Source organism: Salmo trutta, chromosome 3, assembly GCF_901001165.1.
Source record: "Salmo trutta chromosome 3, fSalTru1.1, whole genome shotgun sequence".
In the NCBI taxonomy this organism is placed as follows: Eukaryota; Metazoa; Chordata; class Actinopteri; order Salmoniformes; family Salmonidae; genus Salmo; species Salmo trutta.
In genome coordinates, this window is record NC_042959.1 from 32,694,075 (window position 1) to 32,708,706 (window position 14,632).

The 14,632-nt window shown below is 40.4% G+C and overlaps 1 protein-coding gene across 4 annotated transcripts in view; it reads left to right on the plus strand.

The window, feature by feature from the left end:
• The first annotated feature begins 6,384 nt into the window (after positions 1 to 6,384).
• LOC115173310 (nuclear factor NF-kappa-B p105 subunit) overlaps positions 6,385 to 14,632 on the plus strand; it is a 38,898-nt gene continuing 30,650 nt past the window's right edge. For 2 of the 4 annotated variants that reach the window (XM_029731315.1, XM_029731321.1), the window contains exons 1-3: positions 6,386 to 6,635; positions 7,145 to 7,203; positions 13,987 to 14,059. In XM_029731315.1, the coding sequence (XP_029587175.1) occupies positions 7,168 to 7,203; positions 13,987 to 14,059 (109 nt within the window). In that variant the 5' untranslated portion in view covers positions 6,386 to 6,635; positions 7,145 to 7,167. Of the gene's footprint in view, positions 6,636 to 7,144; positions 7,204 to 13,986; positions 14,060 to 14,632 lie in introns of all 4 variants that reach the window. The other 2 variants (XM_029731300.1, XM_029731308.1) reach the window with 2 other exon arrangements.

Here is a 14,632-nt window from a genome sequence, read left to right on the forward strand (position 1 = left end):
GTAATTGTTGCTTTTTCGAAGTTCAGACATCAAGCTGCTTCAGAGTCCCCTGTGTCAAATACTGGATTAAAATGTCAAATAGTCCAGACACTTGTGCTTGGTTTTACAAAGTACTAATGTAAAAAAACGAAAAAATATAAAAATGTAATACTTGCTTATGGCAAAATTCTTACGAAATTGGTTTAGAGGAAATGAAAACTGACTACGTCTAAAACCACACAGTGGCCATTCAATAACAATTTTATAAAGTTAATGTGAGACATTATTTCATATTTCAAGTGGAGGCTTACGACAGTCTCGGAAATATGCACAGCCGCACACACAAACACACTCACATCTTAATATTCAGTCTGTAGCTAAGTACCTCATATTTTAGTACCTCAACCTCTCTCTGTAGCAGTCGCCCTCACTGCAGAATATGTGTTTACCAACACTTAATGCCTCGCAAATGTATTCCAAACATAAGTATCATTGGGAGATGGGAAAGCTGTCGAAAGCTGTAGGTAGGAAGTTTGAATGGAATCATGACTTAAACGTTGCACTCCATACATTGTCTTACAGTATCTCTGTTGCTGCTCATTTTTTTATAGTTGATTGAATGAATGCAGGGAGGAGACCACTAGCCAATCCTAAACATGCATTATAAACTAGAGGCTTGTATTGGATTTCTCCAGTAATTTGGTTGGCCTAGAGATCATGTTTCATCCATAGTAGAGAGTATGCCTGAGTACCTGTTCTCTTGTTGTCAGCACTTCGTCCACATTCCTGATGATGCAGAATTTACAAGAAAATGCAATCATGAAAAGACTCCATAATATGAAAGATGTATTTTTTTAAATTTTTTTACATCCCAGCACGTGCTGTAGCTGGAAGACTATGATCGATTGTGTTATTTTTTTGAATTGAAGTTGTATGTAAGTTGACTCACTTTTGTGGCTTGTGTAGCAAAACGTTTTAATCATTCACCCCACTAGCAGCTTCCGGGCCCTATTCAATCAAAGCTGATAAGCGGGTGTCAGGGTTGAGTCTGAATCTGCAGTCCTTTTATACAGTGTGAAAGCATTTGAATTGACATGCAGTTGATGTTCTTGATTTTGACTACAGAAAATCAAATGTGCATTGACTGCTAACTGGGCTTGAATGAATAGGGTCCTAGACTGTTGGGTTATCATGGCCCTTTAGACACACTCACTGTGGTGATTTCACCTGTGGTTCCTCATTGGCCGTGTTCCAATTCTCTCAATGGCTTCCTTTCCTTGTCTCCTCTCCTTCCTGACCACTACTAAATGAAATGATTTGATAGGTATTCACTATATACAGTACCATACTGTCACCATTCAAGTCAAGAGACGTATGACAAGTTAATGAACCCATATAAGACTGAGGGGACACAGCTTTTGTGTTGTGAAATGCATGTACTGTCAACACCATGTGTACAGAAGTCACATGGGTAAACATTGAGTTTTTATATTGTCCATGTTTATTCCATTTAGAGGCAAAGTGTTTATGCATGTACAGTATGTAGAGGTAAGTATTGTGTTTCAGATCAATCTGTATCTGTCTTTGGCGTCGATGGTCAGCTCTGTTCTGCAGTGCCCATTGGAAAATACAGTATTTTAGAATAATTGCTGTGAGGCTGTAGTCACAACATAACTACATCCCCTAAAGCAATCTACACCAATGATGGCGATAGTCCGATATGTTTGCCCCTTTAACCCGTTTCATAAGTCTGAAGAATATCCACACCAAGGGATGATTTGAAAAGACATGGGAGAAGTGATGACTGATTGCTGGTAAATGCATTGAAACACAGTTTGATCAGGGTTTTCAATGTGTCTACCCATAAAAGTGCCATTTATAGTTTTTATTTTTTTCATTTCTACTCAATGTTGCTGCGCTGAAAACTGCGTAACAGCGTTGATGTCAATGCCCAATGTGTTGAATGTCGCTTTTGTGCGTCTCGTCGTAAGTTTACAGCTTCTGCGTAAATTGTGCCTGTGCGATGAACCTTCAGGCCAAAGTGTCGTTCTGTGGCGTCATTAGGCCTAAACTCCACATTGTGCCTCATTGAAGTGCTTCTAGAACCTTGGTGGTATTACCTGTGTGTCAAAATGTTTAACATGATATGTGGTCCACTCCTGCTGGTGCAGTGACTTGAATATCTTAATCTCGGCATTTCTAGACCATTTTTCGCTAATGTGACTTACGTTGTCAATTCTGTATTTGTATTTTGTCTTCCTAATAGAAGGTATTTTGTTTTTTTACTAAGTCTTAATGGAAGTTAACTGTTAAAATGAATAAATACTGTATGTATATTTTTGCAGACAAAAGCTGTTTAGTTTTAACTGTAAATTGCACTAAGTGTATTGTTTTACAGATGCTTTTAGGTGATAAGATTGTTTACTGTTAATGTTGAAATAACTAAATAAAAAAATATGTTCAAAAACTAAAGATCTATGAAAAGATACTGTGTCCATTTAAAATTAAAAAAACGGGACATATTAGGTAGATATTACGAGTTATTATTGTGGTTGGGTGTCATGTCTGTGGCTGATAATACAAGGCAAAAACTGGTAGGACATTTTTACGGTACTGAAATCACCAGGTATTTTACGTTTCATTAAGTAAAGCATCATTTGGTACAAGATGATAGCACATTTAATGGCCCATTTAGCACATTTAATGTTTCTGTTTTTTTTGTGTTATTTCCTGATAGTTGTTGATTTGAAAATACAGTTTACACAGGACCTTTTAATCAGGAGGTTTTGCATGGGTGAAGTTTTGGCTTGCCTGGTGACATCCTCAGGCGGTTATAAGTTAATAGACCAATAACAGAGTTCCAAATCTCTCTGCCAACAACCTCCTTGTTTTCAGGTTATACACTAATTGTACAAAACATTAGGAACACAGGCTCTTCATTACATAGACTGTCTAGGACTAGGTGAATCCAGGTAAAAGCATCTTATCCCTTATTGATGTCACTTGTTAAATCCACTTCAATCAGTGTAGATGAAGCACAGGAGACAGGTTAAATAATGATTTTTAATCCTTGAGACAATTGAGACATGGATTGTGTCTGTGTGCCATTCAGAGGGTGAATGGACAAGACAAAAGATTTAAGTGCCTTTGAACTGGGTATGGCAGTAGGTGCCAGGCGCACTGGTTTGTGTGTGTCAAGAACTGCAACGCTGCTGGGTTTCACGTTCAACAGTGTCCCATGTGTATCAAGAATGGTCAACCAACCAAAGGACATCCAGACCACTTGACACAACTGTGGGAAGCATTGGAGTCAACATGGGCAAGCATCCTGTGGAACACTTTCGACACCTTGTAGAGTTCATGCTCTGACGAATTGAGGCTGTTCTGAGGGAAAGGGGGGGCAACTCAATATTAGGAAGGTGTTCCTAATGTTTTGTACACTGTATATCCCTCCCATTAGGATCCTCACTCCGACCACTACCAGACAGTCCAAGCAAAATTCACTATTACATGAATGCAATTTATTTTTATTTAACCTTTATTTAATTAGGCAAGCCAGTTAAGAACACATTTTTATTTACAACGATGGCCTACCAAAAGGCAAAAGGCCTCCTGTGGGGATGGGGTCTGGGAATAAAAATAAATTAAATAAAAATAGTGGACAAAACACACATCACGACAAGAGACAACACAACACTACATAAAGAGAGACATAAGATGACAACATAGCATGGCAGCAACACATGACAACAACACAACATGGCGCAGTACAAAACAAGGTACAAACATTGTTGGGCACAAACAGTACAAAGGGCAAGTAGGTAGAGACAACAATACATCATGCAAAGCAGCCACAACTGTCAGTAAGAGTGTCCATGATTGAGTCTTTGAATGAAGAGATTGTGATAAAACTGTCCAATTTGAGTGTTTGTTGCAGCTCATTCCAGTCGCTAGATGTAGCGAACTGAACAGACGAGAGACCCAGGGATATGTTTGCTTTGGGGACCTTTGACATTATGTGACTGGCAGAACGGGTGTTGTATGTGGAGGATGAGGGCTGCAGTAGATATCTCAGATAGGGGGGAGTGAGGCCTAAGAGGGTTTAATAAATAAGCAACAACCAGTGGGTCTTGCGACAGGTATACAGAGATGACCAGTTTACAGAAGAGTGCAGTGATGTGTCCTATAAAGAGCATTGGTGGCAAATCTGATGGCCGAATGGTAAAGAACATCTAGCCATTCGAGAGCACCCTTACCTGTCGTTCTATAAATTACGTCCCCATAAACTAGCATGGGTAGGATGGTCATCTGAATTAGGGTTAGTTTGGCAGCTGGGGTGAAAGAGGAGTGATTACAATAGAGGAAACCAAGTCTAGATTTAACTTTAGTCTGCAGCTTTGATATGTGCTGAGAGAAGGACAGTGTACCGTCTAGCCATACTCCTAAGTACTTGTATGAGGTGACTACCTCAAGCTCTAAACCCTCAGAGGTAGTCATCACACCTGTGGGGAGAGGGGCATTCTTCTTACCAAACCACATGACCTTTGTTTTGGAGGTGTTCAGAACAAGGTTAAGGGCAGAGAAAGCTTGTTGGACACTAAGAAAGCTTTGTTGTAGAGCGTTTAACACAAAGTCCGGGGAGGGGCCAGCTGAGTATAAGACTGTATCATCTGCATATACATGGATGAGAGAGCTTCCTACTGCCTGAACTATGTTGTTGATGTAAATTGAGAAGAGCGTGGGGCCTAGGATCGAGCCTCGGGGTACACCCTTGGTGACAGGCAGTGGCTGAGACAGCAGATGTTCTGACTTTTATACACTGCACTCTTGAGACAGGTAGTTAGCAAACCAGGCCAAAGACCCCTCAGAGACGCCAATACTTCTTAGCCGGCCAACAAGAATGGAATGGTCTACCGTATCAAAAGCTTGGGCTAAGTCAATAAAAATAGCAGCACAACATTGATTAGAATCAAGGGCAATGGTGACATCATTGAGGACCTTTAAGGTTGCAGTGACACATCCATAACCTGAGCGGAAACAAGATTGCATACCAGAGAGAATACTATAGACATCAAGAAAGCCAGTCAGTTGATTATTGACAAGTTTTTCCAACACTTTTGATAAACAGGGCAAAATAGAAATAGGCCTATAACAGTTAGGATCAGCTCGATCTCCCCCTTTAAATAAAGGACTAACCATGGCAGCCTACCTTGCAATGGGAACCTCCTCAGAGGAGACAGGTTAAAATGGTCAGAGATAGGCTTGGCGATGATATGGGCAGCAACCTTAAAGAAGAAAAGGTCTAAACCATCTGACCCAGATGTTTTTTGGGGGTCAAGTTTAACGTGGTCTGCCCATCATTTATTGTTTCTGCAGTGAGGATTCACCCTTTTTAGATAATTTATTGTGTAACTTATCTGCAGACAAACGTTATTGCAGTAATAGAGGTATACAAATCCGGGCGCCAAATAAACGGCTCTTCTACCGATGCAATTCGGTTCACCAAAAAGAGCCCATCGTTCGCGAACGACCCACTACTACATACTGGTCTTGACGAGAAGTAAAACAAACTTTTGAGGCAGGTTATTTTCTGTACCGTTAAACCAATCCAGTAACAAAGACCCTTATAACAAATAACCCTTATAACCCTTACAAACAAAGACCCTTATAACTAAACCAAGATAGACCAATGCCGCTCGTTTCCAACGTGAACAAATGAGTCATAGTGGGCAGAACAAGCTAGGAGTTGGGCAAAGCCAAGCACGAGCTAGCGAGATCCTATTGGCGCGTTCTAGCAGACATCTGCACATTTTCCGTTAGGGAACGCCTCCTCTGTGAAGTGCGCGTGTGCAATAACTCAATTCGCCTTTGCAGTCCTTCTAAACAACGATATATATTTTTCATATTAATTGTTTTACTTTTGTAAAGGGTAAAGTCCACCAAACTTAGTCGACTCTGTTCATAACCGATGTTAGTTTTGCGAACATAACTGCATTAAGATACAATGTTTAATTGATGAGAACATTTGCAGAATGTCGGCTAAAATCCATCTCTTTCCATCTTCTCCCACTGCCGGCCAATGGGCTTCCTCTCACTACCATATAGTTAATGGAAACACTAAGCGGATGCTTCATATCCGGTGAAATATCCATCTCATTGTTCTTATATGTGGCTTGGCCATGGGAGAGGGTAGTTCTTTTACCCTCTCATTGGCTAGAATGGTCGCACCTGATCTCGCCATTGAGTAGATAGATGTATTTCCATTGTTAGAGCGGCCACTCGGCTATCTTGTCAATATAATTGATCATCTTTGCCTGGGTGTTTGTTGCCTTAAGAGGCCTAGTTGTGAGGAAACATATCCCAGCTTTGGCCACCTGGGGGCAGGTACTGCAAAGACCTTCACAAGCCTACGTCACTGGGAATTTCCAGTGGGGAAGTGAAGTTTCTGAACAACTGTACAAGTCGATGTTGCTAGCTAGCACTGTCATATTTCCTCGTTAACTGAAGCAAAATTATTAACCTAGACGTGTTGTATAATATGAACGTTTGACGATAGATACTGTTAGATTCGGTCAAATCAGTTCACCTAAGCATGGCGCAATAATGTGCAAAACTCGACTCATCTGATGTGGATGTAGGAATCGCATGTGACCTAGGTAAGCTTTGGCTACAATATGTAAATGTAATGATATGAGTAATTATAATAAGTAACCAATTTAAGTTTATTGTTATAACTTTGTTAGCTAGCCAAGTCCACTTCCTCATTGTCAAATTAGCTAGCTATTTGCATGCTAGCCACATAAAAATGTAGTTGAGTAGTTAGCTATCTAACGTTAGTTAGACCAGAGCAAACGGACGGTTGGCTTTGTCTTTGTTTTGGTGTCTTGAAAAATGTACTTAAGAGAGGGTGCTGTTTTAGCTAATTTATCTTGACACTTGTGTTTTAGTTAGCTAACTGGTTAGCTTGTTAGATAAGTGGTTTATACACAGCATGCCAGCAGCAAATCCAAATGTCACGAGAGGTGTCTAATCAGGGCACATTTGAGATTGGATGAGATGCAGAAAATCACTAAAATCTTTAATTCCGGTAAAACATTTTGCTATGTAATAAAGCATATGTACACTAAACTACAATTATATTTTAAAAGTCATGACTCTTCTCAAGGTATTTGTCTTCTCTCAGACGCCATGGCAGAAGAGGAGGCTTACCTGCCTCACCCACAGGTAGGCTAGGTGTTTCATGTCCATGCTATGTCTACACTGGATCTCTGTATTTGTTTTTTATATATATATATATATATATATATATATATATATATATATATATTGAAGGCTATATCGTTTGTCACAAAGTTTGAAGCAGAAATCTATAGATTTTCTTTAACTCTTCAGAACAATATAATTATAAAAGTAGAGGTTAACATTGTGGCAAGAGATGTACAGTTGCTTCAGACTTTTTTTTCAAATTTTGTTTTTACGAAGTGGGATTAAAATGTATTAGATTTTTTACAAAAATTGTCAACTATCCTCACAATACTCTATTGTCAAAGTGGAATAAATTGTAATTTTTTATTAATGGAAAATAATAAAATACACCCATCTAGCCCTGAGTTGGTCCCCCTTTGCCTCCAGAACAGTCTTAATTACCTGGGGCATGGATTCTACAAGGTGTGGCATTCAAACTTTGCTCAATTGGTATCAAGAGACCAAACGTGTGCCAGGAAAACATTCCCCAAACCATTACACCACCACCACCACCAGCATATATCTTTGACATCATGCAGGATGGGGCCACCACAAACAGGCAAATAACAGTGCAGTACAACAGTGGTGTGCAGAACAGCATCTCAGAACGCACAACTCGTCAGTCCTTGTCACGGATGGGCCATTGCAGCAGATAACCACACCGGGTTGCACTCCTGTCAGCTAAAAACAAGAAGAATCAGCTGCTTACGCCAAATCCTGACATCGCCATCAGCATGACGCAACAGGAACTGGGATTTGTCGGACCAGGCGATTTTCCACTCCTCAATTGTCCAGTGTTGGTGATTGCATGCTCAATGGAGCCGCTTTTTTTTTGAACAGGGTGGTGTACATAATAAACGGGCAACAGAGTGTATCTTGATTATATACAGCCTTATTCTAAAATTGATTAAATTGTTTTTTTCCCCCTCATCAATCGACACAATACCCCATAATGACAAAGCAAAAACAAGTTTTTAGAAATGTGTGCAAATGTATACAAATAAAAAAACTATCATATTTACATAAGTATTCAGACCCTTTACTCAGTACTTTGAAGAAACTTTGGCAGCGATTATAGCCTCAAGTCTTGGGTATGACGCTACAAGCTTGACACACCTGTATTTGGAGTTTCTCCCATTCTTCTCTGCAGATCCTCTCAAACTCTGTCAGGTTGGATGGGGAGCGTTGCTGAACAGCTATTTTCAGGTCTCTCCAGAGATTGTCGATTGGGTTCAAGTCTGGGCTCTGGCTGGGCCACTCAAGGACATTCAGAGACTTGTCCCGAAGCCACACCTGCGTTGTCTTGGCTGTGTGCTTAGGGTTGTTGTCCTGTTGGAAGGTGAACCTTCGCCCCAATCAGAGGTCCTGGGTGCTCTGGAGCAGGTTTTTAGCGAAGATCTCTTTGTACTTTGCTTCGTAAATTTTTCCCAGTCCCTGCTGCTGAAAAACATCCACACAGCATGATGCTCTTACCACCATGCTTCACCGTAGGGATGATGCCAGGTTTCCTCCAGACATGACGCTTGGCATTCAGGCCAAAGAGTTCAGTCTTGGTTTCATCAGACCAGAGAATCTTGTTTCTCATGGTCTGAGAGTACTTTAGGTGCCTTTTGGCAAACTCCAAGTGGGCTGTCATGTGTCTTTCACTGAGGAGTCGCTTCCATCTGGTCACTCTACCATAAAGGCCTGATTGGTGGAGTGCTGCAGAGATGGTTGTTCTTCTGGAAGTTTCTCCCATCTCTGTCAGAGTGACTATCGGGTCCTTAGTCACCTCTCCCGATTACTCAGTTTGGCAGGGCGGCCAGTTCTAGCAAGAGTCTTGGCGGTTCCAAACTTCTTCCATTTAAGAATGATGGAGGCCACTGTGTTCTTGGGGACCTTCAATGCTGCAGAAATGTTTTGGTACCCTTCCCCAGGTCTGTGCCTCGACACAATCCTGTCTCTGAGCTCTACGGACAATTCCTTTGACCTCATGGCTTGGTTTTTCCTCTGACATGTACTGTCAACTGTGGGACCTTACATAGACAGGTGTGTGCCTTTCCAAGTCATGTCCAATCAATCGAATTTACCACCAGTTATAGAAACATCTCAAGGATGATCAATGGAAACAGGATGCACCTGAGCTCAATTTCGAGACATAGTAAAGGGTCTGAATACTTATGCAAATAACTTTCTGTTTATTTTTTTAATAAATTTGCAAAATTTCTACAAAACCTTTTTCGCTTTGTCATGTTGGGGTGTTGCGTGTAGACTTTTTTATTTAATCCATTTTAGAATAAGGCTATAACGTAACAACATGGAAAAAGGGTATGGGTCTGAATACTTTCCAAATGCACTGAATTCAACCCCTGAGTCAATACATGTTAATCACCTTTGTCAGCAAATACAGCTGTGAGTCTTTCTGGGTCTCTAAAATCTTTGCAAACCTGGATTGTACAATATTTGCACATTATTCCTTAAAAAAAATGTTAAGCTCTGTCAAATTGTTGGTCATTGTTAGACAACCTTTTTCAAGTCTTGCAATAGTTTTTCAAACCGATTTTAAGTCACAACTGTAACTAGGTCACTCAGGAACATTCAACGTTGTCTTGTTAAACAACTCCATTGTATATTTGGCCTTGTTTTAGGTTATTGTCCTGCTGAAAGGTGAATTTGTCTCTGTCTGTTGGAAAGCAGGCTTTACCAGGTTTTCCTCTAGGATTTTGCCTGTGCTTAGCTCCATTCTGTTTATTTTTATCCTAAACACCATAGTCCTTGCTGATGACAAGCGTACCCATAACATGATGCAGCCACCACCATTCTTGAAAATATGAAGAGTTACTTAGTGATGTGTTGTTGAATTTGCCCCAAACATAACACTTTGTATTCAGGACAAAAGTAAATTGCTTTGCCACTTTTTACTAAAGTTTAGAGCCTTGTTGCAAACAGGATGCATGTTTTGGAATATTTGTATTCTGTAGAGGCTTCCTTCTTTTCACTCTGTATTTACCCATGATACTAACATAAATTACAATGTTGTTCCGTCTTCAGTTATGTCCTATCACAGCCATTCAACTCTGTAACGGTTTTAAAGTCACCATTGGCCTGCTGAAATCTCTGAGCAGTTTCCTTCCTCTCCGGCAACTGATTTAGGAAGGGCACCTTTATCTTTGTAGTGACTCGGTGTATTGATACACCATCCAAAGTGTAAAGTTAATAACGGCACCATTCTCAAAGGGATATTCAATGTCTGCTTCTTTTTTTTGACCCATCTACCAATAGGTGGTGACCTTCTTTGCAAACAATAGGAAAAGCTCAATCAAACGTTTTTAGTCGTGTACACATAGTTTGCAGATGTTACCGCAGTTGCTTTGAAATGCTTATGTTTCTAGCTCTGACAGTTCAGTAATTACATATAAATATATAGTGTTACGTTCCCCAGCATGAAAACCAATAATGTCGCTCAAACAGAAGGGGGAACTAACAGACTGACAACCAAAACGAAACCGGTGGGGTTTTAAGAGGGGTTCTGAGAGAGCCAGAAGAGGACTGGCCACCCCTCATAGCCTGGTTCCTCTCTAGGTTTCTTCCTAGGTTTTGGCCTTTCTAGGGAGTTTTTCCTAGCCACCATGCTTCCACACCTGCATTGCTTGCTGTTTGGGGTTTTAGGCTGGGTTTCTGTACAGCACTTTGAGATATCAGCTGATGTAAGAAGGGCTATATAAATACATTTGATTTGATTTGAAAGACTCATGGGGGTGTCCCACTGAAAGTTGACTAGTAACAACAACTGGAACCTAAAAGACACCCACTAAATTTGCCCAACAAGAGGTAAACAAAAGTTAAAACCCACACCACACTTAGACAGTAAGCAAACGGAAAAGTTGGCGCTAACCAAAATCAGGGAAATCAGATAAAGGATTTTTTGTCTAGCAATCAAAATAGGGAGAGCCAACTAAAGGTGTTTAACCCGCCACATCTCTCAAGAGTACCTGGGCCAGCACAGGTGAAACACCTCCCCACAAACGAGATGGCAACCACCACAGGTGTAACACATACTGACTAATGAGGTGACTCCAATCGGTGCGCCTTATGTGCTAATGAGCTATACTCGCTAAAGTCCAAACTCAAAACATAAATGAAAAAACCAAAGCCTGTAACGATATGTGAACTCAGCAAAAAAAGAAACATCCCTTTTTCAGGACCCTGTCTTTCAAATATAATTAGTAAAAATCTAAATAACTTCACAGATATTCATTGTAAAGGGTTTAAACACTGTTTCCCATGCTTGTGCAATGAACCATAAACGATTCAAGAACATGCACCTGTGGAACGGTCGATAAGACACTAACAGCTTACAGATGGTAGGCAATTAAGGTCACAGTTATGAAAACTTAGGACACTAAAGAGGCCTTTCTACGGACTCTGAAAAACACCAAAAGAAAGATGCCCAGGCTCCCTGCTCATCTGCATGAACGTGCCTTAGACATGCTGCAAGGAGGCATGAGGACTGCAGATGTGGCCAGGGCAATAAGTTGCAATGTCTGTACTGTGAGATGCCTAAGACAGCGCTACAGGGAGACAGGATGGACAGCTGATCGTCCTCGCAGTGGCAGACCACGTGTAACAACACCTGCACAGGATCGGTACATCCGAAAATCACACCTGCGGGACAGGTACAGGATGGCAACAACAACTGCCCAAGTTACACCAGGAACGCACAATCCTTCCATCATTGCTCAGACTGTCCGCAATAGGCTGAGAGAGGCTGGACTGGGGGCTTGTAGGCCTGTTGTAAGGCAGGTCCTCACCAGACATCACTGGCAACAATGTCGCCTATGGGCACAAACCCACCGTTGCTGGACCAGACAGGACTGGCAAAAAGTGCTCTTCACTGACGAGTCACGGTTTTGTCTCACCAGGGGTGATGGTCAGATTCGCGTTTATCGTCGAAGGAATGAGCGTTACACCGAGGTCTGTACTTTGGAGCGGTATTGATTTGGAGGTGGAGGGTCCGTCATGGTCTGGAGCGGTGTGTCACAGCATCATCGGACTGAGCTTGTTGTCATTGCAGACAATCCCAACGCTGTGCGTTAAAGGGAAGACATCCTCCTCCCTCATGTGGTACCCTTCCTGCAGGCTCATCCTGACATGACCCTCCAGCATGACAATGCCACCAGCCATACTGCTCGTTCTGTGCGTGATTTCCTGCAAGACAGGAATGTCAGTGTTCTGCCATGGCCAGCGAAGAGCCCGGATCTCAATCCCATTGAGCACGTCTGGGACCTGTTGGATCGGAGGGTGAGGGCTAGGGCCATTCCACCCAGAAATGTCCGGGAACTTGCAGGTGCCTTGGTGGAAGGGTGGGGAAACATCTCACAGCAAGAACTGGCAAATCTGGTGCAGTCCATGAGGAGGAGCTACACTGCAGTACTTAATGCAGCTGGTGGCCACACCAGATACTGACTGACTTTTGATTTTGACCCCCCCCCTTTGTTCAGGGGCACATTATTCAATTTCTGTTAGTCACATATCTGTGGAACTTGATCAGTTTATGTCTCAGTTGTTGAATCTTATGTTCATACAAATATTTACACATGTTAAGTTTGCTGAAAATAAACGCAGTTGACAGTGAGGACGTTTCTTTTTTTGCTGAGTTTATATGATGTGTATAGACATTATGCACAGTATATGATTAGAAAAGGTGTGTACGCAGTGTATATATATATATATATCTATATATATATCTATATATATATCTATATATATATCTATATATAGATAGATGTGTATATAGATGTATGTGTGTGTGTGTATATATATATATATGTGTATGTGTATATATATGTGTGTGTGTGTGTATATATATATATATATATATATATATGTGTATGTGTGTGTGTGTGTGTGTGTGTATATATATATATATATATATATATATATATATATATATATATATATATATATATATATATATATATATATATATATATATATATATGAATGAATGAATGAATGAATGAATGAATGAATGAATGAAGTGGGTTAAACAGTATTAAAGTGACCAGTGTTCAATTACTCTTTGTGGTTGAATCTGTACTTGAAATTCACTGTTCATTTATACATGTTTTATTGAACCTTCATTTAACTAGGCAAGTCAGTTAAGAACAAATTCGGCCTATCAAAATGCCTCCTGCGGGGACACGGGCTATATACTTAAAAAAAAAAATATATATATATATAGGACAAAACACACATCACGACAAGAGAGACAACACTACATAAAGAGAGACCTAACTTGGGGACCTTACAGAGAATTTTATGTGTGGGGTACAGAGATTGGGTAGTCATTTTAAAAATCATGTTAAACATAATTATTGTACACAGTGAGCCCATGCAACTTATTATGTGACTTGTTAAGCACATTTTTACTCCTGAACTTATTTAGGATTGCCATAACAAAAGGGTTGAATACTTATTGACTCAAGACATTTCAGCATTTCATTTTTAATTAATTTGTAAACATTTCTAAAAACATAATTTCACTTTGACATTATGGGGTATTGTGTGTAGATCAGTGACACAATCTAAATTTAATACATTTTAAATTCAGGCTGTAACACAGCAACATTTTCAAAAAGTTGAGGAGTGTGAATTCTTTCTGAAGGCACTGTATCTTGAGCTGACAGGTTTGCCTGTGTCTCTTTCATAGTCGTACCCCTACATTTGTCAGTGAAATGAGATTTCAATAACCTTGTCCTCTCTTGTTTTCTTTTCTTTTAGTACTATGACATAGAGCCAATATGGGATCCTCTGAATTTCCCTCCCATGTCACTCACCAACTCACTCCGGACAGGTAAGAAGAAGTCATGACTTCATGGCAGAGCTTAATCTTTTTATCTGACCTATAAACCCCTTTTGATTAAACCACTTTATAAACTCCTTTTAAATAAACCCTTTTAAATAAACCCCTTGAAATAAACCCCTTTTAAATAAACCCCTTGAAATAAACCCCTTTAAAAGGTACTGAACAGTCTTTCTGAAAATGACTTTTTCTCTCATGACTAACTACCAAGAAGTTTGAAAAGACAGCCTGAGTGGGTGGGGAGCTTATTTTCATTAGCTCGCCTTGATTGACAGCTCTTAGAAACGCAAATGTCAAGCAACTTCGATACAGTGAGAAGTGTTGCAGTAAAATAATCTCAAGCAAATTTGGTGATATACAATGCAACTCGAACATTGAAATTGCATCAGTGATATACAGCATGTGTATATTAGAGGGCGGCCGATTAATTATGGCCGATTTCAAGTTTTCGTAACAATCGGTAATCGTCATTTTTGGACGCCGATTATGGCCGATTACATTGCACTCCACGAGGAGACTGAGTGGCAGGCTGACCACCTGTTACGCGAGTGCAGCAAGGAGCCA